Raw genomic sequence first — 27,478 nt, 5'->3', positions numbered from 1 at the left:
AAACTTAAACCTCAGCCAAGGAAAAGTAGATCTAGCTCAGTAAAAAGATACAAACGAGTACAAGCATGTGAAAGGATAATTCTGTAGTCCTTACTGGAAATTCAAGATGTTCAGATCAAGTAACAACATGGTAAATTTTTATTTAAAATCAAGAAGGTTTAAAAATATATTTCCTGCCATAATGCAGCATTTTTGGGAAGCGGCATACAAATGAGGCAGAAGTGTCAAAACAAACGATGGTTCAAACTAATTTAACACTAAGTCTAGCTTAGGAAAACAAGTCATATATTTAACTGAAAATGTATTTTGTTCCTATGGATGATGAGAAATTCTCCCTTCAAGACCCTCATGTTGCTTAAACAAAATTTAACAGAGTCAGTACCAACCTGCCCATCATTTTATTTAACAATGAATTTTGACCAAGTGATTGACACAAATGTTCCAAGGATGAACGCCTCCATCAAATTATTATAGCAGCTGCACTGAAGGTTGGATAGATCTGATGTTATTCTCAATTATGCTTTGTATATGTCAACTTTTTATATATATATTAAAGCTACTCTGTGCTTTAAAGCACTATTTTTTTTTTTAAGATTATCAGCTTTAGATCACTGCTGACTTTGTATGTAGGACGGATGACAGTAATTTAAATCCACTAGACATCAAAATACAGGATTAACTCTATGCAACATTCTGCTGCCATGGTGTAAGTTTTGTATACCTCATAGTTACCATTAAGATGTTTCAAAACAAAACTCATGCTTTACCCATCTTGTTCAGCCAATCCTAAAAGTTAAATTTTAAGCATTGTGCTTTTAACACATTTTTTAAAAAACAACAGAAGTGTACGTAACTACCTTTCTTTCTCTAGTAGGAAGCTAGTACATCAAGCAGATATAAGCATGATGAACAGCTAAAGCTATGCCAGATGTAGCAATACTAATGGCTGTAATGAGTGAAGAGCAGAGAAACTCAGTGTTAAGAACCTCCAGCCATGACTTTGTATGGTACAAGCTGTAACATGTATGTGTATTTTCATGCGTATTTCACCAAATACAATGCGGAAAAAAGTATTTATCTGATTGTCCTATGAGATAGTTGGGTAAGCTGCCTTTTCCTGCTCCACAACTAGACAATCTGGATGCCATGATGAGGTGCAACAGCTAAAAGTGAAAGGCATACTGTAAATGTAGGGTAAAACCTTTTATAGTGAGATTTAGTTAAAAGAAAAAAACTTCCTAGTGAAGCATCCAGATATAGAACTGGTGTTTCATTACTCCTAGCCCCTGTCCTATGGAAGGAAGCTTTTATTTATATTGTTAGCTTCCACTGTTCCATCTAAACCACATATTTCTGTGGTTAGTTACAGCAGCATGCCCAGCATTTCAGCAGAGTTAGATGATTAGCAGACACTCAATCCAAGCCTGGATCTTGTACTATTGCTCAGCTTATAACGATGTGACCCAAGCAGAAGCCAGTGCTTACTGAATTCACACCTCTCAGAACTGTCCAGCCTGAAGAGGACCCTGCAGCCATAACTTTTATGGAGAAACAGCTCTACTTCTGTTACTTCTTCCATGCTAAAACTATTCTATTCCAAGGCTGGATATGCAAGCAACAGCATTCAATCTGCCTTCTAGGACACTTGAGTTACACATGATTCAGCAGAGGAGTTTTTGTTTATTTGTTTCATTTACATCAATATAAATCTCTTTCAGTCAAACAGGAATAAAAAAGTAGTCAACTCTGGAATTTCACAGTTTACAGTTCCACAGAATGTGTATATATATAAATTGTTACTGTAGACTTATTACAGGTGAAATCTGCAGAGGTACACAGACATAAGCCACAAAGCTGCTGTTCTTGTCCTATTAATGCCATGAGACATATTCCTTGTACTGTACATTACACTGAGTTTCTAAAATGCTTTATTTACATTACTTCTTTTTCCCCACCATAAATGCATTGGCATAGGTTTACTCTCTTAAATACAGCTTACCTGAGTAAGTCCTCAAGATTCCTCAACACCTGGGACTTGAAAGGGAAAACAACTAGACAAGGAGCAGTATTAATAGTGATGGATGCTTCACATATCCAAGACTTCTTCCCCTTTGTATTCCATCATTTCCAGCTCTGCTTAACAGCTACTATATAAAGTCTGACAGCACATGTGGTATTGTACATGCTTTATTAAAATGGTACTTGTATTTACAATATCTGCAGAAACAATCCCTCCCACATCTTGCATTCAGACAGACACACACACAGACACACGCGCGCAACGCCCCTTCATTCTACAGGGGTGTGAAGGCTATGCTCCCAAAAGTTAGGCAGCTTCTGGAAAAGGAGGAAGGGTGACTTTTTTGTGTGTTTGTAATTCATTAAAAAGAAGCATGGGAGTATGCATTTGGCCATCACAATGCTAATTTAAGTATATGTAGTATTAACATATGGCAGTAACACTGAGTATTCCTCTTTTACATTCTATACACAGAATGACATCAAGGCTTTCCAGTCAACAGAACATTCCAACTTCAGTCTCAATGCTGCTTGTAGTGACTATGAAACCACAATTTGGGGGCTGTCCCTTAAAACAATTCAAGTCTATGTAAGCGAAATAAGGCACAATTAATATTTGATTTGATTTAGAGGATGGGAAAAGGGGGGAGAGGCAGGCTTCAGATAATAGTTGTTGCAGAGGAAACCGTTTTATCCAATCCTTCTGAGAAAAGGATGAACTTTATCCCCATCCTAATCTACATGGACTTCTCTTAGAGAACTGAAGTATTCTGCTGAGGCCACTAACGCCCACATACAAAACAAAATTGGAAATTCACATTTTAGCACCAGCTTCAGTAGTCTAACCTACTGCTGCTGATGTGCATGAGTACATCTTTCTTTAATGCTAGAGGAGAAACACACGAAACAAGATTCAAACCTTCCTCTGAGCTTGAAGACTCACATCTTTTAGAGAACTTGTAAGATACACTACTTGAAGGCTTCAGCTTACTGATAAAAAGGAATAGCATTTTTGCCTTTAAATCCCTGGCCCCTCTTCCCTAATGAAGCCTAACCAGACATTACAAATAAACTGCAAAAAAAATTTGGCAGCACAAAGAATGTCTAGTATTCAAATCTTCACTTGTGAGTATATTATTTTCCTTGTACAAAACCTGTTGAATGTTTTTCGCAGCAGATGAACTGTACCCAAAGATGCAGGACATTCTGTGATGGGGATAAGAGGTTGCAGTTCCGAAGGCCCCTGACTTTGGTTGTTTACAAAGTTCATTCCTGTTTAGTGTGATCCTTGGTATCTTCCTCATCTGTGTATTCTGATGGTTCTTCCCCTGGTTTTAGGAGTCTACCTACGTAGTCATATTTTTCTGAAAGAGAGTTATGATTCCATTACAATCAAATACAGCTGCATTTGCTTGTTAGCTTGGACTACTGCAAATTCACTTTTTCTCTTACACACTACAGTTCTTAACCTGAATCACTGGAATTGGTGGTAATTTAGCAGCAAGCTCAGCCTCCCAAACCATTCTTTCTACTACTGCTGCTCCCTTCTTTCTCTAACTGTGAGTACTTTGTTTCTGTTCTCCCGCAGCTGATCAGGCAAAGCTTTGTCACTCAAGGGCTGAAATTGCTGCTCTTCAGTCCCTCAGCCTGTTTTGATTTCAGTCAGTGTGAAAAATGACCCTCCCTCCTGACGCATATTTGTCAGAAATTATTTCAAGACAAACTTGTTCAACCCTTTATGCTAAAACAATCTTTAGTCCTAATTACAATTCCATGGCACCCAAAGCCAACAACCTGCGAGCGGGAGTTCCATCAGCTGATGAGATTTGAGAGTGAAATTCTGTTCTGAAGAGCTCAGAGAATAGTTTTCTTGTCTAAAACTAAAAGGTTGAAAGAGATTTAGTAAGATATAGTGAAAGGCTCTCTATGGAAGAAAGGCCTGAATTCCCTGGTCTTTTCTAAACGAAGTTACATTGCATTAATGATATTATTGTCAACATTTCTTTAAAAGCTTCCCAAGCCCAAATCAGTCATTTTTATTAAAAGCATTTCCTTAAGCTAAAGATGTGCTGCTAATTTGAGAATTTACCTTTAAATTGCATTTCCCACTCTCTTACACTTTCCATCTGTACAGCATTTAAGTCCGATAGGTCATCATATTCATCTCTGAGTGCATCTTTATCTAGACAGAAAGTTGCTAGTCCCCTGGAGGCATCTCTGCCAGCAAATATTCCATATGGACCCTCTGAAAACAAAAAGACAAAATTGATGCCTTCAAGTCTTTGTTTATGGTAACCAAATCTCTGTTCTTTACATTGTCTGCCCAAGCCATAAATTAAAATTCTGCAGTGATTGGAAGAGCAGCAGTTTCAATGCCACGGCTGTTCGACATTCAACAGCACTGCAATTCAATCTTTAATGTCACTGGGAGATAAAGTCTGCTGAGAGAAGCAGAACCAGGAAAATAACTTTGAAGGGATATCTGGAAAAATCCCTGTCAGTTGATGCACGTCAGTGGATGCAAATTCCAAAGGGACCAGAGGCTGGAATTCAAAAGAAATGCACTTCTATTAAACAAAACATTGGGTATTTACAAGTCAGGCATTAACAGAACCAAACTGTATAGACATCTTCGTTATTATAAATAAAGGAATTCATTATTATAAATAAATATAACTTAAGACTGCTAGTTAATAATTTCACTTCACTTATAGAACCACAAGAACTTTCTACATCTTTTGGGACATTTCTTACTTCTGTGGAAATCTCCTCACTTACTTTGGGCAGCAGATCCTCCATATCCCTATCCTGTACTGCTCTTGAAAACAGCACAAATTGTCACGTTAAGAATATAAAGCAACTACTTCCTCTGTACTTTTTGACCAATGCAAAGCAGCACAAATATACCAATAAAATTTCGACCAATGACTAAAATAAGTATTATTACTAAGAGAAATGGATGATTTGCAAACTAACAACGTTCAGGATAAGGTTGGTAACTGGCTTTCCCAAATTTTAATTAATGGAAAATAGTTTAAGCATATGTTACATTTTCTTGACCTAAAACCAAATACCTTAATTCAGATCAGTTAAAACAAACAACCAAACAAAAAAAACCCCCCACAACCAAAAAGCAAACCAAAAAACCCCACCCACTTTAAAGTTTTCTGCACTAACTGCAGCAGCTGAGCACCACGGAGATGCCCAAGGCTTGCTACAGAGTGGTTGCTACTTGAAGATAAATAGGCCAGGACCCTTCTCTGGCTTACCTCTTGACAGTGGCCGTCAGCCTGAAGAAAAGGCAGCACCCACGGGCAAGAATGAACACAAGCAAGTGGCAACACACTGTCCTTCACCCCCTCTATTGCCTGCTGGAGCACCTCAGACCTCTTCTGCACCAGGATGAGCCACGGGAAATCAATCCAAGAGGCTGGTTTCCTCCCAGGCCGCTTGCTCCAGCCACCACACCTATCTGCTCTTGCGGGGCATTGACTTCAGGGTTCAGACAGAGGCTGAATGCAGTAGGAAGAATTCCTGAGGCAAGGAACCCGAGTACCATATGGATTAGAAGAAACTATGTCCTCACCAGAACTGGTGTAGTCTCTCCACCCCAGAGTGCTTGGCATTGTAAGCTGCTTACAGTCAGACCTGAGAACAGAAGGGTGTCTTGTGTGCCAAAGACAATTCCCTTGTCTCTCTGGAAATAAACCAACTGATTTAAAAGCAAAATTCCACAAAAAGGAGTTATTGGAGAATGAACTATCAACTGGAAGTTTGCACTGTACCAATCTGGCCATAAGAGACAATCACAATGATCAACAGCATGATGTGCTCAGCCTTTTAGATATTTAGCTCCAGGAATGACATTCACAAAAACTACCTTTGGGATCAGAAACTACATTTAGAGTACTAAAGAGAAACAAAGGCAAGAGGGCTAGTGAACTCTGTCTTTCCTATTGGCATCCTGAATTAGATGTTTATTTGCAAAACAGGATTTAGAGACTGACATCAACCCTATACAAATGCATTTTGCTTACTCAGTCACTTCCCACAGAACAGGCTAAGAGGCAGTGATGCCCATCATCTGCAACACAACAGCTTCTTCAAACAAGAAGTCTTGCTTCACTCAAAATAGCAATCATTCAAGTGATCTAGTTTTTTATGTTCTGCATGAAGAACTAGAGCTATAAACAGCTCTTACAAACACCACAATCAGTAAATCCTTAAGAGCAATTGTATGTTACTTAATGTCCCCACCAACAGTATTTTGTCTCCAGTTTTTCCTTTCTCTGAAGTGTTTCAAGCAAATATTGCCATAAATCCTACTATTTGGATAATGTGTTATCTAAATTCTGACTAAACAGAGAGTAGCACACTGCTACCCTTCTCTTCTACCCTGCATTTAGTGGTTTGTGGAGTTTTACAGCACCTGCTGAGATGCCACCTCTTGGTCCACCAGCTTGATTACAATTATTTCTATTAAAAAGAGAATGACATATTTATCAGTATCATATTTATCAGCACTGAACACCCTTATATCTCAATAATACACTCAACTGAAAGCATGAAAGCTTTTAGAATGTATCAGCTTGCATTAAGATTAATGGAGGCAAAAGTTCTGCAAATATCTTTTAATCTCATATGCTATTACACCAACTTTTTTTTCTTTTTTGAAACTGAATCTAAACATTCCAGATTGTTACTACAGAAGTATTCAGAAGTCACAGAGAAACCATCGAGCCATGTCTAAGCACTCAGTGGAATGCTAGCTTGTAAAAATCAGCCTTTGGATTTGGTAGACAGCATCTCAAATTCCAGCTCTGCAAATGTAACTTAGAGATGCGTCCCATCCTTTACTAAAAGGTAAATATTGAATTATGATTATTAAAAAATGGTGCAAGCTTGGCTTCACCTTAGTTGCACAGTTGCTAAAGTGAAGTTCAGAGTACTCAGTATGAGCAATATACTTCAAGATTTAAAGCTTCCATTCAGGTACTTCTACACAGGGTTTAAGTACAGTATTTTATATTAATATAGAACAAAGAGGTCTGGGGTTCTGCTATTAGCCCATGTCTATTATTCACTTTTATATAAAATACCAGTGCAACAGTCTTAAAAAGGTATTTTGCATATCAGATTTCATTGCATTTGGAGAAGCACCTAGGAAGGTGCCAGCACAGAGAACCCCGGGGAGAAAATATCCTTCAGGAACATGATTCTGAGTTAAGAGACATTAGTGCAATCTTAGCACACTCCCACAGAGTTATTTCATGACCAGATGCAATTTACTCTGCAAGCCCTACCCACAGTCCTTCTTACCTTTTGTCTGCCCACCTATTTAGACTGGCTCCTGATGTAAATAATTGATTGCAGCATGACATGACAGACACACTGAAGACAGGGCAAAAACAGAGGCTTGTAGCATAGGTATGTAAACCAAAATGATTTTTGGAGACCCTATCACAAAATCTCAGTGGTTTTCTTTTGCTGTATCCCCAAATTAGCTATTTCATAGTCAACTATGACTTAAAAAAATTCCTCTCCCACTCCTATTTGGCATCTCACAACAATGGAAGTCAGGGAAGTGTTAAAACCAATTAAAATATGTCTGCTACATGTTACTTGGCTACATGGTGCTATGAACCTTACATGAAGGAAAACGCTGTTCCTTGAAGAATGCTTTTCTTCCCATCATGGCTTTCACATATTAAAGCACTCTGTTCAGAGCCTTTGTTTATTTTAGCCCTGAGACCAATTATCAAGACCACATATTTGCCTACATAACTCCACATCTTTCCCACCATGTTCATACACTGCATTTTCCCCTGTATAAAGTCCTCATCTACCTTACAACTCCACCTTGTATAAAGTACACCCTTCCCTAAGCTACAACACATGCAAAACATTGGTACCCACCACCTGTAGATCCTCACTTCCTTTTAGAATCCAGTTAAGAATCTGGCAGCCTTGATGAACTTGACATTGTGTTCCAGCCTGATATTTGTCTTTATTCACAATAAACAATTCACAATTGGTAAAATCAAAATCCCTTCAGACAGTAAAAATACCTTTGCAATTCCTGCACTCAGGATTTCTGCACCTCCTAGTCCTGTTTTGGTTCTCAAATGAAGATTTAATTTCTCTTTGCAGACACTTTAAGACAACAGCAGGGCAAGGAAAAATATATTTAGGCTAAAGCACCGTATTAAAAATTTTGAAGTATGAAGTTTTTATTTGGAAACAGTGCTTTGAGTCACTTCCTCCAAAACAGGCTAAACTGGATCTTGGAATAGCATGCATTTCAATTTTCAGCCAGTCTGGCCAATAGTTCCGCCAGCAAAACCTATGCTCGTATTCAACTTTGGAGTAGATATTCTTGGTTACCAAAGAGGCTACCTGACCATTTATTTCAGTTCTGTACCACCTTTGTGGAACATCCCAGACTATTGCTACAAGACTAGTGAAGAAGTGAACACTGTACATTGAACTTTGGATTGTTCCAACAGGCAGTGCAGGGATCACACCACAGACAGCCACGTGGAGTTTATGTCTAATGAAGTGATATGTAATCTAAAAATTGTATTCATTTTCACAAGGCCCATCATGTGATTTCTTTGAAGAAGCCACACAGGTTAACAAGGTTCAGTTTTAAACCAGCAGCTTTGGTTTCTTCAAGTAGGAAGTGCAATCACCAAATATGCAAAGTTTACCAGATGTTCTTTGCATCTGTTGACTCCATGCAGCCGCTGGAAATAAACCCCAGTTTTGTCTGAAGCTTAGATATTCAGGGACGACATTTGTTCATCTGCAGACAAAATTATTAACGACTGCGTTATTCCATCACTTTGCCTACTTTTTCCACTCCAGCTCAAAGCAAAAACTCCACTGGCTGTTCCACATTTTCCATCTGAATCCTGACATGTGTTTTGTCGGTGTTGCATCTTTCATGAGGGAATGAAAAAGCTACAAATTAGACAAAGCCATTTTAAGATGCAACTTGAAAGCAGAAGCTTTCTAATAACATTTACCACTGGGAATTCAAGGTGACATACTTTACTGCTCCAGATTTACACGAAAGGAAAGATGTGGGTTAATTTTAAGTTACAATTTGCATGAAAAGTATGTCGTCTTAGGAGAGCAATCCACAAAGTCCACATGCTGAGATGGAAACTGCTTAGAAGGTCTAAACCTGACTCCTCAGGCATAAGGCCAGAGGGCCTCACTCTCTTTCCTTTTTAACTCTCTGGGAAAAAAAAGTGCAAGAATCAGTGACCCAATTTCAACTTAAGGGGTAGACAACAAGCACTGCAAAGAGAGCTTGTAGTTGAGCAGTCAAGAGATTACTGGAAGACAGTTCCATTCTTGAGAAGGACCTAGATTCTACATCTTGCTTTAGTGACAAATGCTCTGGCCACTAGTTTATCTCATAATAAGACAAGCAATGCTGGCCAGGTGTTTTGATTAAATGAAAGCGATGCTGCTGTGTACTGGATTTAACATCTACATGTCACTAACAATGATGTCACTATCACATTCTAATATTTCTTGCTCTTAGCATACCTGCTTGATTAGGCCCCTCAAACCTCAGATGACTCAATGATCTCAGAGGTTTTTTCCAACCTAATCGATTCTGTGACTGGGACATGATTGGTTTAAACAGGAAGTAGGAATTTACAGAGACCTTTTATTAAACACAGTTATTCTAGTTTTAAGGAATATATTGATGTTATGAAAAAAGGAAAAAGAAATTTAAAAAAAGATAAGGAAAATGCTGACAGACACAAGGAGCAGAAGCAGAGGAGGAGACAAGTGCTTATTTTCCTGCTCAAAAGCACTTTACTGGCCGCTGCTCTCCATGAACATGGCCTGGAGGCTCAGAACAACCCCTCCATCCTGGTGGCAAAGGCAGTACTCCCTTTAACCAGAAGTATGGAAACAATCTCTGACCAATAGCATGTATACACCTTTTAGTTTTACTACTTCTGGTTGGAACTCCATTTTATCCAGAAATGCCGTTTCTCTGAAAAGCTGAATCCCAGGGGGAGAGACACCTCATTACACAGACACCAAAGAGCTGACAAACATCAAAAACGCAGAGAAGACACACACCTTAGAGAAAGCACTTCTTTCCCCCAGTTTTATCCTCCATACTTATCTGTAAGCCCTCAGCCTCTTGTGTTCTTAAGATAAGGTCACCCTTAGCAGAATTGTCCAAATACATCATATATAATGTCCCTCTTGCAACATTTCACTCTAACCATACCCTCGTAAAGGATGTATGGAAAAGCACTGTTATCATGTGGTCAACAGAGACACAATGAAGTTCACAGCACTCAATTCCAAAGGAAGTCTAACAGCATTGGATTATTTTTATAGGAAGGAACAACTACTATCTTATCTATTCCTCCTGGCAAACTTGGAAAATCAGAAATCTTCATAACAACTTGAAAGACAAGAGTGGGGTGAGAAATGAGTTGACAGTGACAACGTACTGCAGCAAAGGGAAGTCGGGAAATTGATTTTTTTAAGATCACGAAACATTAAGTCCCAAGAAGTGAGGTGAACAGGTGCATACACAGGATTGCATATAATCTTGCTTTGTCATGCTCAAAGACGTATATTTTTCATAAACGCACAAAGTATTTGCTAAGGTAATCAAAACCTGTTTACAGCATTACCTTGGTATGCCAATTTAAATGCTAAATATTAAGACTTGCTGACATAAAGTACTTTAAATCTTACAATGCCCTTCTATTGACAAATATACAACCAGAAATCTTGATAAAAACAAACATGAAATTAAATGTTGCAATAAATGAAATAGTAGATACTGTGTCTTGTTATAAGGGTACAAAATCAACACAGCATACACAAAAGTACTAATCATTAGACCCTAAGTCACGAGATGTGATTACAGATGGGAAATCATCCCAAAACAGCTTCTCTGAAAGCCTGGTTGTGTGATATTTTTAATAGTTAACCACTAATTGTCTACTTTATTTCTTTCAGAGTTTGTGTGTGATTAAGGAAAAGGCAATTAATTAAAATTAATAACCAATCAAAGCATTCTAGGACACTTACTCATTTGAGCACAAGCAGAGGTGGCATTTCATACACCTAAGTGAGGTGTTGAAACAAAGGGCATACTTGCAGGACAGAGCAGCATTTCAGAAAAGAACTTGCAAGTAAAGTTTTAAATTAAGAGTTCAGTGTAAGCAAAGTGGGTTTTGGAGGCACAGACAGGTAAATGTGCAATGTAACCTTCTCTTGCTCTTAGCTAAAAAGCCTTAGACATACCAAAGACTAAGAGAATACTGATGAGATAAACTGTGTAAGGCTTAAAGAAGACAACATGAGAAAAGCTAAAAAAATCTGAAAAACATTCTGATTAAATGTTCAAGAAGGTGAAGTTTTCAGTCATGGCTGTTTGAAAGGATGACTTCAACAGTCTATCAATATCTAAAATTACCTTAACTGTATGTATGTAAAGGGCTCTTCAATGAAACAGGCCAAAGTATAACAGGATTCACTGGATGTGACTTAAAACCATGAGAGTTTTGAGTAAAGTCAGAAGTTTGGTGGGAACTTTAATGGAATCTCAACTGTTGGACAAAAATCTACACTAATGATAACTTTGTGCATTTTTTAACTTTCTGCTGTAAGTAGAAAAATGAGAAACACCTTTGCATCAAAACTACACTGAAGGAGAAGAACCAGACCTTATTTTCATGGCATCAGAAGCCACCCGAGACAGCCACATTATTCAACATTAACCCAGCACTCCAGAAATACTCAAAATTGACAGTGAGCCCTCAGCCAATGCTTTCTGCTGTCTTCAAAGCTGACGCTCTATTTCACATCAGTACCTCAACAAAATACCAAAGGCTCACGGTCAAAGCCTGAAATATCAGCAAAGCCAGTGCCCTCAGCTCTTTCTTCTGTTAAAATCTGGTCATGCTTTGTCGGTATGCTTTGCATTTCCCTTGCCACACTCCAGCTATGAGACATAAAATTACCCTGAGAATTGCTGTGGACATCTGCCTACTCTGACTGAAGCCTTTCTGAAAAGGTCTCAACCAGCTGTAGGAGACTTTTCCACCTGACTCTTCTCAGATCTTTTGAGGCCTGCAAACTGTGGCAATGGATGTTTGGAAAGAGTCCTGCCAAAGGTGGACTGATGAATCAGAAGTTTTTAAAGACTTTTCCACCTGACTCTTCTCAGATCTTTTGAGGCCTGCAAACCACCTACTAGCATTTTCCTTTCCAGCCACAAAACAGTTGCAAGAAAAATTCTGACATGTATCCAAAGAGGGAAACCACATCAGCACGATTCAAATATCAACATGTTTGGCAGAGAACACACAGCTGATGATGCACAGGTTTGAGCTTCACTATCCTACCATGCCATGTCCCAAGTTACACATCTGACAGACAAAGATGATGTCGGTTGTTAGAAACAGGCAAGCTTTCACTACAGGGGAGAAAAAAACCCAAACACCTTTGTCTCTTTCCACGAGAAGCCTGGAAGTGCTGTTTTAAGGAAACCAGCTGCCAACAGTTATCAAAAAAGCAGACTGATGTCCTAGAACTTTAAGTTTTAGCTTCCTCACAATAACAGACCTGCAGAGGTTGACAGTGTGAACCACCAATGATATCTTCAGTGGAGAGCCTAGCATTTAATTGCTGTTTGATGCACAAAAGAGATAAAGTGAATGTTTAGATCATGGTTCAGTATTGTTTCATGGAGTAATCTGTCAACTTACTGGTGTTTTAAGGTTCATGCAGCATATGTATTACCTGCATTTTATGTCAGCACACAGGTCTCAGTTTAAAAACCCCTCAATGAAAAAGACAAAAGAACTAACCTGATTAAATGTCATGAAAGCTGCAGCTCAACAGACTATTTTTTCAGCTTTACTGGTCGAGAAACAACACAGCACGTGGCAGGGTACTTCAGATCCCATTGTTAACTTCAACAGTATCCGGTCAAAAAAGCATTTTGATTCAATTACAGCAGCTTCAGTTTGTGCAACTGGTGTCACACACTTCGAGGATAACAAGAGTTACAAAATTCTAGCCCAGTTCAACCATACAACTGCTTGTCCTTTCCCAACTAAGAACTAAAGACTTGTAACATGCCAGTACTGTGTTTTACGTTTTTTGACCTCGATTATTAAATAATAATAATAATGATTACTTAACTTGAACTATTTCCTGGGGGAGGAGGAAGTTATCCTCTCTCCCCTCCACCCTTCCTACAAGGACGCTTCCCATGCCTACTATGAAAACTCCTGCATAGTTTGAATAAATCAAGTTTTCCAAACCACCATTGTTTAAGGAAGAAAATTATCAGCAGTCATAACCCTCATTTCCTTTGGCATCAGATGAGAACACAGTGCTCACTGGTAAGTTTACCCACCTCATTATTAAGAACAGTTTGTTACGAGACAATATGCTGCAGTTTCACAAGCTACAAGGTGGGTATGAAAACATAACATTGCCTTTGAAGCTTACTTTTCTGAACCTTCAAAATACACATTTCCTCTCCAAAAAGGAGTATCGTCTGTCTTTCTGTTTAAGAGATCGGGTTGATTTCTGCACTCTTCCCAATGGCAGCAACATAGCAGTCCCTGAGCTCTCCCTGCCCTGCCTCTATCCTGATTAAAATTCATCCTCAATATGGCATAAATAAATAACCAGCTGGTTGTTTTTCTCTATTAAGCCGTAAGCGCTAGAAGAAAGCATTGCTCAGCTGCACTGGGGAAACCTACTAGAAAAGACAAAAGGAAAAAAAAAAACTGCATTAAACATCGCACATCCAAATCAAGGCACCTGGAAAAACGACGGATGCTTGAGAAGAACCCAGACCCGGTGTGCATCACCAATCTAACACCGCCGGTGGGTCCCAGGCGGCCAGGCCGGGACTGCCCCCCGCCCCCCCGCCGTCTCACCGGGCCCGTAGAACTTGCTGCCTTTGGTCACATCGAAGACTTTGCCGTTGACAGCCAAGAGGATGCGAGGGTTGCGGGCGCCGTCGAACTCGCGCAGCTGCTCCAGGGAGAAATCCCGGCGCTTCATGCGCGGCAGCGGGGCGGCCTCGCCCCTCCGGGCCGAGCCTCCCGGCCCGCTTCGCGTCCCCCAGCGCAGGTACAGCCGGTAAGCCGCCAGCAGCGCTAGCGCCAGCAGCCCAACGCTCAGCAGCATCTGGCCGCCCGCCGCAGCCGCGCCACCACCCTGGCCGCCTTCAGTCCTGAGCCGCCCCTGCCCATCGTCCGCCATCGCTGCCCGGACAGCGCGCGCCCGCCCGGGACACGCCCGCCACCGGACACGCCCCCCTGCCTGCCGTCCCGCCCGCTTCCCATTGGCTGCCGGCCTGAGGCGGCCCCGCCCCCACCCCGGCTCGCGCCCCACCGGCGAATCGTGGCGCGGGCCAGCCCCGCGACGCGCCTCAACGGCGCGCGCGCGCTCCGCCCGCGTGAGAGGTGCCGCAGCCTCCAGCGCGCGTGCGCGCGCAGTAAGTCCCGCATTCCCTTTCCGCCGTCGCGCGGTCGCTCGCCCGGGTGGTGCTGGCGAGAGCGTGACGGCGGGTGTGGGGTGCGTCTCGTGCGGGGTCGCTCGCGCCGCCGCCTCACGGCAGCGGGCGGGAATCTCCAGGAGAGGCGTGAGGGGACTGAGGGGTGAAGGGTGAGGACTGAGGGTTGAGGGGGCCGAGGGCGGAAGGCTGAGTCCCTCCGCCACTGAGGGCACTGCGTTAGACCCGCGGGGTGGGTCGCGGGAGGCGCCGGCCCCCGCCGGCACCGGGGAAAGAAAGGGTTGAAGGCCGGCGGCGTTTGGCCACCGCGGTACAGCCACGTCGTGCAGCGCCCGCAGGGCAGCTGCTGAGGGAGTGACACGTCTGCGCAGGGCTCTGAGGCAGCGGCGCTGCCCACTCGGGTGGCGCGGGGCCGGTCTTGGAAGGGAGAGAAGCCTTTGGAGGTGGCGCTGGGGGGCTGCACTTCGCTACTTAGAGTAAATGCACACTTTCATTTTCTGCTGTTAGAAAGCGGGGTGATTAGTAACAGAAGGCTGATCTAGTAGGATTACCCCTCGTGCAATGAAATGTAGCAGTGACAGCACATAGGTGGCTCTCGTATGCCTTCTTAAGTACAACCCATGCTCGGTAGTGAGTTTGCTCAGTTATGTGAGGAGAAAGACTTCTTAAAGGTTTTATTATTTTCACGGAGAGAGAGGGTTTGTGTCATCTCAATAGGATGACACCTAGAACACAAAGGCCGGGGCAGAATGTAGCCCTTCTGTGCCTTTCACTTTGTGTTCCCAAAGCAGCACTGACCGTCTCATGGGATGATTCGGAAGAGCCACTCTATGAATATGTAACTGGGCCCAGGGAATATAAGCCTGGCTCAGCAACTCTCCCTGTGGCTGGAATGTGGTACAAGAAGTACTTCGGACTTGAGAAACGCTGTTACTCCATGTAACTGCTTGGTGCTGAAGCATCCCTGCCTTATACCAGCCTTAGGAGTAATTCACAATCATATAACTCGCTTACAAAAGTTGGAAAACAAATGTTTTCACCAGAAGACTGGGAAGACAGTGCAAGAAACTCAACCCAGTGGAAAATAACATGATACTTGGCATCTACATAAAGCCTTGGGTTTTCAACATCCTGTGTAATGATTAGGTGTTTAATCTGCCCTCTGAGCCAGTTCAGTAATGACTACTTTTGTGATGAAACAGGATAAAGTTCTTCCCAGTTAAAGACCTGCAATTAAACTACTACTGTTCTCCTTATCCAAGCAGGCTCTATTTAATATATGTATAAGTAAACACTATTAAGAAAGTGCTTTTATCTCAACAAGTCACAGCTTGATTGTGGTTAACAATAGTTTTTATTACAGAATCATAACACATTTGGATTGTCTGTGCACAGCTATGGTGCAGGTCAGAAAAAGATTTCCTTCCCTCATGAGTTTAATTTAGATTTTTCCACATCATCCTAATGTGTTCTCTTAACTTCCTTTGTATTTCAAAGATGGGTTCAGAAAACACAAACAAATAGTAAGAGATGTGAAATACTTTTACCTGTCTTCCTACTAAGATCTTATCTCTGAATTCATACAGACTGGCTAAATCATTCTTCATGTTTCTTTGAGAACATGTGGTTTTCCACTGCATGAATGTGGTGGTGTGCCAAATCGTGCTAAATCCTGGCAGGAATAATTTCAGAAATCATGCACCTCTAAGCATTCTAAGCTTCCTTTTTCTGTTCTGGATCCTTTCTTAAGAGAATATACTGGTACTTGAGCTTGGCTGGGACATCTTGACTTAGTTCTGTGAGCCTTGGATCTAGTACAGCAAAATCGTGGCTATTTTTGATCCTCACATAAGAGCTGGAAACCAAGAGGAGCTCCAGGAACCTGCCCTAAGGAAATTAAATCATTTAAAAGACCAAGTTTAGAAGAATTGTACTTGAAAGAATTTAAATACTAGAAAATAGACAAATATATTAGAAACAGTGTAATACCAATACTAAGTATACCTGGATTAGACCATTTCCAAACCTGTCATCCTGATTTGGGGTAGACAAGTTTCAACTTCAGTCAAATTTTGTTACTGTGCTGTTAGCTTCACCTGCCAAAGAAATACCAGAAAACAGTTTCTCCATTATGACCACTTCAGTGTTTCTTCCTCACCTGCCTCTGGTTTGCCAAGACAAAAGTCACACAACTGATAAAGGGTCTCCAGAAGTCTCTTAGCATTATTGTGCTGCTTCTGCTGTTCTTTGTGTGCACTTCTTAGTGGTTCTTTAGGTATGAACAAGCCTTATTTTGATCTAGCCAGCTGTCGTAGATCCTGATCCATGATTGGGAAGCCCACATATAGCTAATGTACGTAATTGTGAGTGTCAGTGGAGTAATTACAGCAATATGATTAAAGGAGTGAAAGGAAAATCAGACACTGTGGGTTACCTGTGGGGAAAAATATCTCAGAATTTTCCAAATTCTGAAATCAATGCACACCTCATTCATATGAATTTGATCTGAAGAGCAAAAAAAGTAGTAATAATGTTTACATATCACAGTTTCCCACAAAGAGCTTGGTAAACCCTGGAAAAACATATATGAAAGAACATTACCAAGTTTCTAATTACAGATGTTATGGTTTTGGTTGTTCTTGAGTAATTATTTAATTTTATAGGGTTTTTTTACCTGAGAAAATTTGAAGAATACCTTGAAAATTAATAGCTCATCACTATAGTCATATGCAATTTCATCTTGTTCTGCTTCTTCATCTTTTGGATAACTTTTCCATTAGGAGGTGAATGCCTCAACTCAGAGTTATTATTCACTTTTTCTTTTCAAACATTGCTTATTGCAGGCTCTGGGAAGAAGACAACTCAGGGAAAAGCACAACGAGAGCACAGCTTTACAAGCAGAAATCTAACTCTGACACAAGCCAGTCTCATGGCTGAGGCTTATTTTCTATGGATTTTGAAGCTGAAGAAACATCTCTTATCACACAAGGACAGGCTACATTCAGTATAGATTGGGAGGTGGACTGTGTGTCAAGGAATGTAGGGATTTCTGAGTAAATTTGAAATAACAGAACAGTCAATCAGCTCCATTGATTTGGGGTATTTTTAAACCCAGCTTAATGTATGGGATGCACTGACGATTTTGTTTTAAGCTGATGCAGCTTGGAAATGCTTACTGATGAAATCAGTGCAGTGCTTGATGTCTTATTTCAAAATAGTATCTGCCTGTATTCCTTTACACATATTTATTTTAAATGCTACAATTTTTTTTTATTGTCACGTCACAGGGTCTTTTAATGAAGGGCTGCTGAATTATTGGGAAATTTCATTCAGAATTCAAAATATAGTATGAACAGTCATCTTGCAAAATTCACGTTGACCCAGTGTGCTAGTTTTGGCTAGGATAGAGTTAATATTCACAGTGGCTGGTATGGGGCTCAATTTTTCATTGGTACAAAGTGTACTGTTTTTTCTTAGTCTTTAGAAACAGTGTGATGTCTGAAGTGCTTGGTCATAATGTCATAGAAGTAGATTCAGCTCGTCTCTAACATAACAGTGGGATTTTGTTCATCCCTCATAAAGTTCTCTGTCTAAGGAGGTGTTTCACAGAGAAGTCTCTAGTCCACACTAGGACCAGCAGGAGCCTCTGAGCATCTGTCAAGCACTGACTTGTATGCTAGAGATACATCTTCAAAACCCATATCCCAATGCATTTGCACAGGCAGATTTTTAACAAAACAGCTTGTTTGGGATATTTTCAGCTGTATGTGTGTGGCTCTGTTTTCAATGGTGACTTGAGAACTACAGTAAGTAGACTGTAGTGAAACAGCAGTGCAAGTATCCAGGCAGGCCTTTGGGCATAATGATTTGAAGTCCTTAAACCAACTGCAAATAATTTTAGTATTTCCAACCCATTATTCCAACTCAGTCCTCAACCATACAGGTACGCCCTTTTGCATACTGGGCAGAGTTGTACTGTGTGTATTTTACTACAACACTGGCAAAACAAGCACTTGAGTAACCAGATTATATTTATCTGTGCAGTTATTATAGTTAAATCCCATTAAGTCAGTGAGAGCTTTTCCAGTGGTTTTAATTTCACAAATTTAATAATAGCAGTAACCTTGTATTGGTTTTTAAAAAAGCTAGGTTTGTGTGTTCGCTTCCCCCGTAGGAAACATCACTAACATAGACAGTTTTAGTATTGAAACAATATTGATTTAGCCCAATTTCAGTTGATGCTTTTTTTTTTTCATTTAAACTCCCTTGGGATTATCTTTATGAAATGCTGTTGTGTTTACATGTACATATTGTTTTGTAACATGATATCACTTATGTAAAAATTCCTGTGGTATTTTCCTTGGTTCACCACAGTCATCATCCTCTAGGTTGTCCACAGGTGTCTGCCTCAGCAGCTGTTCTCACTGTGTTAGTGTTGATATACAGTTGTCAACTGCATTAACTGTACATTAAAGATCAGAAAGAGAAGTTGGTCACAGGTCCAAGTTCCTGTATCTTTTTGTCCTGCTTACCTGCCTTCCATCTCAGTTCCATTAAGTCTATGAGGTATTTTTTATTCCCTTTAGTCTTAAATCACAATATTTTTATGGACTGTTCCGGACTACTGTTCAGAGAGACAGCCAACAAATCCCTGTTTTGACAAGCCAGTGATTCATAGTAGCTGACCAGAGGAGTAGATCTGCTTCTGGGTTTGATAACATGCCCCAGTTTTTGGGTTCATTTCAAAAATGGCCACTAGCTATCCTAGGAGATTTAAGCAACAAATTCACAGATGTCCCCTGCAGGATCAAAGTGAAGGAACCAATGTTTCAAGCCAATATACAGTTTTTAGCCTTATCTGTTACACTGTTGGCTTTTCCTAGAGAGATTGGCTTCTGTAAAGGTCAAAACCCATTTAGGCAGCTTACGCAGAAGTTTATTACCGCTCTTCCATCCCAAAGTCCACCTGATTATTGAGGGGGAGAATGGTAAATACACAGCCAAGTGTAAATGTGTCATAGTAGTGACCTATATATTTTAAATAGGCACCATTCATACCATTAGATGCCTTTTCTTTAGTGTGATGTCATAATCTGTAGAACTGCATCATTCACACATAGCGGGATACAGATTGAGATAGAGTTGTCGTGACTTGGATTACTGATTTTAGACCTCTTCATTGGACAAAGTTTGTCAGGATTCAATGTCACCAAAGATCAGTCTGTCCTCGTAAGTCGTAGTCTTTTTTTTTTTATGGAGGGGGGTGTATGAAAACTGTACACATGCAGCTCCTGTTCTTTGGCAAGCAAGGAGTAAATTGCTGAAGTCCTCTGTGGCAAAGTCCATGTTTTTTTAGATTTTGCCCTGTGTTTCTATTTTTGATGAGAAAAGAGGAGGAAGTTGCAGAATACAGCCAGATTATGTTTATCAGGTAGCAACATATGCATCAGCAACACATCAGTAGCCTTTGCCACTTTCTAATAAATAATACTTACAGACTTATTCCACAAGCATGATTTTGGTTAATTTGTTTAATGAGGTGAATTTTAATGTATCTCTCCTGTTATTAACACATTCACCAATACGTGGTATTGTCACCAGAGTCCACAAAAATCTTTTCATTGGCTGAAGAAATTCCTCTACTGGAACAGAGCACCTTTTTGTTGCTTAGACAGACAGCATAGTCATTGTGTTAAAATTTGTAAACTAGGGCCTTTATCAGAAGGCAGCTAGACAACATTCTTCTTTGGAATCTCAGATTAATGCGTTCACTTTCTCTAGTTTTGCGGCTACTCGGAGGATGGAAGGGCCAGTTAGGAGGCTGAGCAAAGCCATTGCTACAGATAGCAAAGAAATGCATCTCACTCCCAATGCCATTGCTGTGAAGATGCAGAAGAGGAACACCAAATTCCAAGACTTGCTGCAGGTACAACAGGAACAAGGGATAAGAAACTCTGACAATGTAATGGCACGAGGAAAAAGGAAAGAAGGCACTTGCTAGAAGGGCAGCAAATGCTTTCCAGTGTCTAAAGTTTATGTGCAGATACAAATTCTATAAAGACTAATTACAAGCTCTCTGAGCAATAACCTAACACAAAGAAGTTATGACAGTGCATTTGTAGACTTTATTTTCACAGATTTCACTTCAGATTTGGTCTTCCAAACTGTACTAGGAAATTAAAACCGTTTTTTTGTTAGCTGACAGAAGGTTTGATGGCCTTGCTCTTAAAACATTTCCTTTCATATGTTTCCAATATTAATGGAGTTGTTTATTTAGACATTTGTTGTTCACTTAGTTATAAAGATGGCTGTTATGCAAGAATGTTTTAAAGAAGAGTAAAGCAGCTAATCTGTAAGATCAGATACAACAGCATCCCGTGCTCACAGAAAAGCACGCGCCAAGATTTATGTTTAATTTGACATGTATTTTGAAAAAGAAATCAACCATTACCCCATGCAAACCTTAAAATTATTCTGGCCTATACAACTGTACAAATTTGTGGTCGCCTAACCTAAAGCTTGTTAAAGAATTAGCACCACAGGCCTCTATAAAGCCTCGTAACATAGAAACATGGGGGTTCCAAAGCATTTTCCTAGCACAAGCCGCCCTATATATCAACAATAAACTGTTCCCTAGAGTGGTTTCATCTGAATACATGTAGTATTTCTAATTTTAGTCTTCCTGATTTCTTGTCAAAGACATGGATGCTCCCAGAAGTGTGAGTCAGCTCAAAACAACTCCTAAGGTAAGTTTACAGGATCCAGACATTGTCAGAATACTCACTTTCAGCCTCTCAAGTAAAGGTGCAAAATGAAGTATGCCACAAATTAGTGTAAACTGTTGGTAGTGTAAAAGGAAGTGGTGTCTTGCCTTCCGAATGCATGTTCTGCTTTAGCAGTGGCTAAGAACAATAGCTGATTTTTCTCTGCAGCTCCCACACTGTCTGGGACTTGCTTCTAAAATAATGTCAGGAAAAGTTAAATGAAGTTTACCCAAGTATGTTAACAACTTCTACCCATTGCAAGCGATGGTCACTGGTTCTGAATAAGGTTCCTGTTTGTCTAGCCTCTTACCAGTGCCTGACACTGGTATATAGTGGTTTTGGCGTAGGCTTGACAAAACTCTCAAGGCATTCTGATTGGAGTAATATTTCTTCTGGTTAATGCAGGTGTTAAAACTTTTGGGAGGACGAATTCTGGGCCAACTTTTTTTAGGGGAGTACTCCCTATGCTAGATTATGTAGACAAGCCTTATATGAGAAAAGACTTTTGGGAGTAATCTAGATCCTGTGATGAGAGGCATGTAATTGTTGTGCATGTAATAGGTACTTTCTAATTCACGTGAAAAAGCAGCTGTAAACCTCTTAAGCAGACAGGTTGAATTGTTTGTGAAGTACTCTGGAACAGGTGAACACAATCTTTTATATTTTACAGGGAATATTTTCATGAAGGGTAATACTAACTAATTCTCTCATTCCAATTCATCTTTTATTTATGTCTTATAAAGATGCAAACCTTTATTCTCAACTGCCAGAAGAGAAAGCACCAAACAAAACAAAATGCTGTGTAAGCAAAACACTCCAGTGCCTGTGTTTCAGTCCCTCCCCTCAGAAGGGACGGATATAAAGATCACCAAACTCATGGTAGATAATTACTCAGGTGTCAGGAGGGGCTACACTGAGATGGCAGAGCTGCTCAGTCACATGATTACTCCTGTATCATATGAGCAGGATCATGCCTGCCATGCTAGACAGCACTGGCAAGGAGAGGGAGGTGGAGTGGGAAGGAGTTGAAGTATTTTAAAGCTTGCCCTCCTGTTAAATACACACCTTCCTCAGCACATTCCTGTCAAGTTTTTAGATGCCGTATCAACAAGTGGGGCAAATCTAGACACTGTGCAGATCTTTGGTTATTAAAACCGTTTTGCAAATAAGTAAATAATACTAATAAATCAAAATAGGAGCCCTTGACCTTTGTTTTGCACTCACCTAGCAGGCCTGCATATGACTAAATAAAACACAAGACACTGGAAAACCAGGCTTAGTGTGTGCATGTCCATATGTTATCTCTGTACCCCTGTCTCCTCCTTTTCATTCTGAATAATGATCAGGACTAGGCTGAAACTGAATGAGAAATCCATGTTCCAAAGAAGCAATACGATATTTTAGTTTAAAAATCAGTTTGTTAGAATTGAAAGCTGGGCGGATGTTAGACAGAAACAGCCTGGAGAGAGTCAGAAAGAGAGGTTGAATTTAACAGAAGTAAGTTTTTGGCAAGTTTCCTGTTAAAATCTATGGCCAATGCAATCTTGCAGAAGTAATTTTAGAGCTGAAACTTTTCCTCCAATGGTAACAGCAACCATGTATTTCTAGTGATTTGTGCTGAATAGGGATTGAACTATGCAGACAGACCAAGGTGCATATGAGAGTTCAGACACAGCATAAAGCCTATGCAGGACTATGAGCTGTTGAAAATCCGAGTAGCCTGTTTTCTCTATTCCAGTGCTGTTAGTGGGTGCAAAGAGGTGAAAAGTAGCTCAAAAATATCCGCGTTACACATGAGTTTGTCTCCAGTGATGCAGATCCACTGCCAGTTCAACATCTATTTTACAGAGGGATGTTACCGCCTCTTTTACCTTGCATGAGTTCATTTCTGTACAGGCCATATAGGTGCAAAATCATGCACACTAGTGTTATGAAAGAGACATTAGTACTCTCTGTAGATCATGTTTGTCCCTACTTGAAGAACCATTATAGTACAATAGACTCATTCGACACAAGTGTTTGTCAGGGAGATTTCAAACAAACCTGTACTCTTTATTTTTGCCCATCATAAAGTAATTAAAATTCAATTAATATGTAGAAAAATGAAGTGATATCAGGCTGTGATTCTACATTAAATCATATAGAATCTGTGTATGCTGGATTTCCTGGCAGTGAAAATTTGATCTGTTATTGGTGTGAGCACGACTGCATTTTTACCAAATCACTCAGAGCATATGTTACAGTGTTTGTATTCAGGGTTTGTGCCAGCTTTCTGTCAGTTGAGCAGAATAAATTATGCCCAAACCAGCACAGAGTTAGAGTGGTACAAACAGAAAAGATCTCATCTGATAGGACCTCTCCTGGGACAAAATTATTTCTTCAAGCTATTTACTACCACATGGAATGATAACCTACCACCCTAATAAGCTATAAACCCTGCATAGTCCTTAGACAAATCTGTTTCAAGTCAGAGCATGTCTATATCTGATTAGCTGTAAATAGACTGACAATTTTTTCCTCAGAAGAAAAGAAGGGGAGAGACACAAATTCAAATTATATTTTTCACCTTAGGCAAGTACAGAAATGTTCAAGAATATGATTTGTGTAGAAATCTCAAGTGTACTCACGTGTAAATGTAATTAATGAGATGGGAAAAAATGAGTCGTAATGATAAATAAAAACATAATTCTTGAAATTGCTGGGTTAGGTTTGAGCCCATATTGTGAAAGAAAAAGGATTTGATTTTGTGCTTCCCACCATGTTTCTTCTTTTAAGTATACAGCTGCTGTGTCGTGTTATGGATCTGTGACGTTTCATTCTGAAGCTGAATTGTCATGACAGAGGTGAAGATTGTAAACCAGAACACTGCAGTGTAAACCCAGTGATTTTTGATATTTCCTAAGTCAAAGGGCTGAATCCATCAGTAAGTGTATGCAGGTTTTACTGTCTTTGATATAAAATCAGCTGGGGTCATGTACAATTTTTGTTGGGATTTTGTTAATTTCCATTGAAATTCCATTAGAGTTTATGAACTTACTTTTGTCACTGCAGCATTGTCTGTCTTTGGCCAGGGGTTGTAAGTGACCGCAATGCAACTTTCCATGGCAGTACTGCTTAACATTGTGCAGGCCACCCTGGCTATTTGTTTCCACCTGCACCTGTACTGCAGTCTTTACTAGGCTGGCACAGTAATTTTTTTGGGTGCATGCTAGAGTAGCCTATGGAACTGATTTAACTGAAGAATAGCAGGGATTATGAAAGCTGGCATTGCCACTGAGTTTTTTTCCCTCCAAACTGCATAGTGTTATGAATACAAATGGAGCTGGGAATTTGGAGCAGACCTGGCAAAAGGGTATGATTGTGGTTTGGAATAAACTGAAAGAAGCATGATTCTTCTCAAGGTAAGAGCATACTTGTACCTCCATACCAGGAAATAAGTTAAAGTAGAAAAGGGTATCCTGAAGTAGATGCAGTCATATGAACACAAGAATTCTTTTTAAAAGTATAGCACATACTGGGGTCTGTAAATCAGCTTTGTTATGGTATGACTACATCTATACCACTGGTGCTGGTATTAACAAAGTTAGTAAAAATGTTCTCATAACTGACAGAGTGATGCTAATAAAACTTTTACATGTACAAGACCCCTAAAAATTGGAATAATCAATAAATAACATACACAACTAGTGTTAACATTGCACACCCCAAATTCAGCAAGAATTCCTATTATGCAAGTCTGAGTTTGTAGAGCTGTAATTCTACTAAACTAGCACTGTGGGAGAATGCAGAAGTTACTTTTTAGAAGTTGAAGTGCCATTTTATTTCTCTTGATACATTTTGGGGAACTTTCCAAAACTTTCAGTCTTGGCACAGCTGAAGCATCTTTAACATTCTTCTACTACTGTTTTTTCTACCACTATCACCTTTTAAAAGCTTATGTTTTTAGCATTCTTCTACCACTATCACTCTTAAAAGGTTATGTGTGTTCTCCAAATGGGACCAGATTGTACTGAAAGACTGTTATTTTTAATACAGTTTCCTGTAGAGGAATAACCCGAACTCCTGGCAACGCACCACTATTCAATTCATACAAAGCACTCACATCATTTACTCCAGAGACAGGCTTGGGCTCACAACCATTCCGATGTAATCTCTACTAGCAGTGCTATTTTAACTGCAATCACATTACATTATATGCAAGTACTAAAGGTATACAAGAAGATAACTTAAACCATCCTTTGGGGTTGAATTTTGCAAAAAGTGATGCTTCATAAAAGCTCATCAACATAAACTACTTCCAAGCGAAAGTTTGTTAAATATACTAAATTAAGGTCTGATGATACATAGCAATTTGCTACATATGGGGATACTTAAAGCAAAATGTGTTTTATGTATTTGACTTCTACCTGCAAGAGAAACATCTGCCGTCCAGTGTGTGATTCCAGTGCACTTGGGATGGAATGAGTCCAGCTACCTGGCGGCAGACATTATAGAGGCACTTTCTTAGGCTGTTATGAGTCTCAGAAACTCAGGACTGACCAAAAATCCTAAAGCTAAGAAACTACTGAAGACTATTCATATGGCTGCCCCACATACTCCAAGGAGGGTCCAATCTCATTGAATGATAGGGCCTGATAATTTGTGGTAAACCAGGTGGGAATGAGAGTCATGTGAAACAAAAACAAAAACGAAGCATGTGATTTCTCCTGATCAAGTGTCTTATAAAATAATGGCAAATTTTTAATACCATGCCCTAGGAGTCAGCATTTTCCTATAGCTCTCCTGTGTCCTTCCCATAAATGCTGTGCTGAGGTCCTAAGTGTTCTTACTCTTTGCATGGAAAAGGCAAAAAAGTACAGGGAAGACTAGTATTCAAACTTCTGAGGGCACTTGTGAATTGAGCTGGGTCACAGGCCCTCATGCAACATCCCTTTAGAGCAAAAGATGTGAAGATAATCAAAAAGAAAACTCGTGTGCTGGGCCTTTATCAGAAATCAAACTAAGGCAGGATATTTTAAAAAGACTGACAACTTACTTTTCTGGTTTGGACATGGACAGTGTGGAAGGGAATAGTTAGTGGGGTGTGATTGAGGAATATACCAAGGGATCTTTGGTATGCAGAGACTTGACTTCTCAGGAATGGATCTAGTCCTGTGTTTCTCCGCCTTCCTGCTTCCCTTCCTCCCAACATCCCTATTGCTGCCTAACCTTCTGTCAAAGAAATGCTCTGGCTGTAAATTGCACTGTAGAAGAAATTATTAAAAACTCTTTCTCTTGCCATTGTAAGATATTGATGTAATTATGATGTTGTGTACACATAGTATTTATTTATTTTCATTGCTGTAGTTTGGAGCTCTGAACATGTCATGTGTAGAGGTTTTGTGTTGTGGTTTAGCTCTTGGAAATGCTGCTTACCTCTATTTAAGTTACTGTCATCCTTACATGCTCCAAACGACAGTGTCTTTCCCAGTAGTAAGTCAGGAAACCACAACTTTATATGCTGGTAGTTTCTGCAGTGAACTAGCCATCATTCCTTATGCTCCCATGCCAATCATGTCAGCCTCCAGAGAACATGCCCTATAATCACAACACATATGAGTAAGAACATTTTGATCACACAAGAAATAATTCAATGGTTATACAATAATGTCTGTAAAACCTCACCAATGTATTTTTTAATTCAGTAAAAATCTAATTAAACTTTTTTATATATAAATCTTTAAAAACCCTACAACTCTCACATTGCACTACTAAGGCAATATGAACAGAAACATTTTACACAATTTATAATTATATACAATTATTATGAATTGTATATGATTATAATATGTTAACTCCCAGTGTGCTTAAATCTCATTATACAGCAATAATACTGACACACCTAACTTAGGATTTGCCCACAGATGATAGAAAAAGAAATTCTCCAAAATGAAGAATGCTTGGAAAGGCTCTGATGCAAGGCAAAACCACTTTCTGATTTCCTGAGTAGGTCTCTAAGGCTTTCCAGCCTTACAGAACATTAGTATAATATTGTTAATGTATATAAGGATTTATTTTATTTCTTTTTCATTTTGGAAACATAAATTAAGGCCTTTTACCTATCCCTCTCAATGTTTCCTGAATTGCACTTAGTTAAGGCCTTGCTTTCCCTATGTCAAGGTTT

General features: G+C 39.9%; 2 protein-coding genes and 1 long non-coding RNA gene across 6 annotated transcripts in view; 2 read left to right on the top strand and 1 right to left on the bottom strand.

Annotated features, from left to right (window-relative positions):
* Positions 1 to 5,110, top strand: part of LARP1B (La ribonucleoprotein domain family member 1B) — a 35,538-nt gene extending 30,428 nt beyond the window's left edge. Inside the window, exons 20-21 of one of the 2 annotated variants that reach the window (XR_003535319.1) lie at positions 3,481 to 3,578; positions 4,734 to 5,110. Coding sequence is in view for 1 of the 2 variants with exons in the window: in XM_027690011.1 (XP_027545812.1) it covers positions 3,481 to 3,512 (32 nt within the window). In the remaining variant the exon portion in view is untranslated. Of the gene's footprint in view, positions 1 to 3,480; positions 4,081 to 4,733 lie in introns of those variants that run through there. The other variant, XM_027690011.1, reaches the window with a different exon arrangement.
* PGRMC2 (progesterone receptor membrane component 2) lies at positions 1,666 to 14,345 on the bottom strand. Its single transcript, XM_027690016.1, has 3 exons — positions 13,971 to 14,345; positions 4,109 to 4,264; positions 1,666 to 3,383 (listed from the first exon to the last, which is right to left on the bottom strand). The coding sequence occupies exons 1-3, from the start codon at positions 14,296 to 14,298 to the stop codon at positions 3,286 to 3,288; spliced, it is 582 nt and encodes a 193-aa protein (XP_027545817.1). The 5' UTR covers positions 14,299 to 14,345; the 3' UTR covers positions 1,666 to 3,285.
* Positions 14,346 to 14,602: 257 nt separating this feature from the next.
* LOC113970766 lies at positions 14,603 to 26,601 on the top strand. Of its 3 annotated transcripts, none has more exons than XR_003535325.1 (3): positions 14,603 to 19,780; positions 20,333 to 20,477; positions 21,251 to 26,601. It is a non-coding gene; the product is annotated as an uncharacterized LOC113970766 (long non-coding RNA). The 3 variants fall into 3 exon arrangements; XR_003535324.1 differs by having other exon boundaries at positions 14,603 to 20,477; positions 21,251 to 24,238; positions 24,618 to 26,601; XR_003535323.1 differs by having other exon boundaries at positions 14,603 to 20,477.
* Positions 26,602 to 27,478: the final 877 nt, after the last annotated feature.

This window comes from Neopelma chrysocephalum, unplaced genomic scaffold (genome assembly GCF_003984885.1).
Source record: "Neopelma chrysocephalum unplaced genomic scaffold, ASM398488v2 Primary Assembly neopelma1_79, whole genome shotgun sequence".
Lineage (NCBI taxonomy): Eukaryota > Metazoa > Chordata > Aves > Passeriformes > Pipridae > Neopelma > Neopelma chrysocephalum.
The sequence above is the reverse complement of the archived record's forward strand: the minus strand, read 5'-3'. Positions and strand labels throughout refer to the sequence as shown.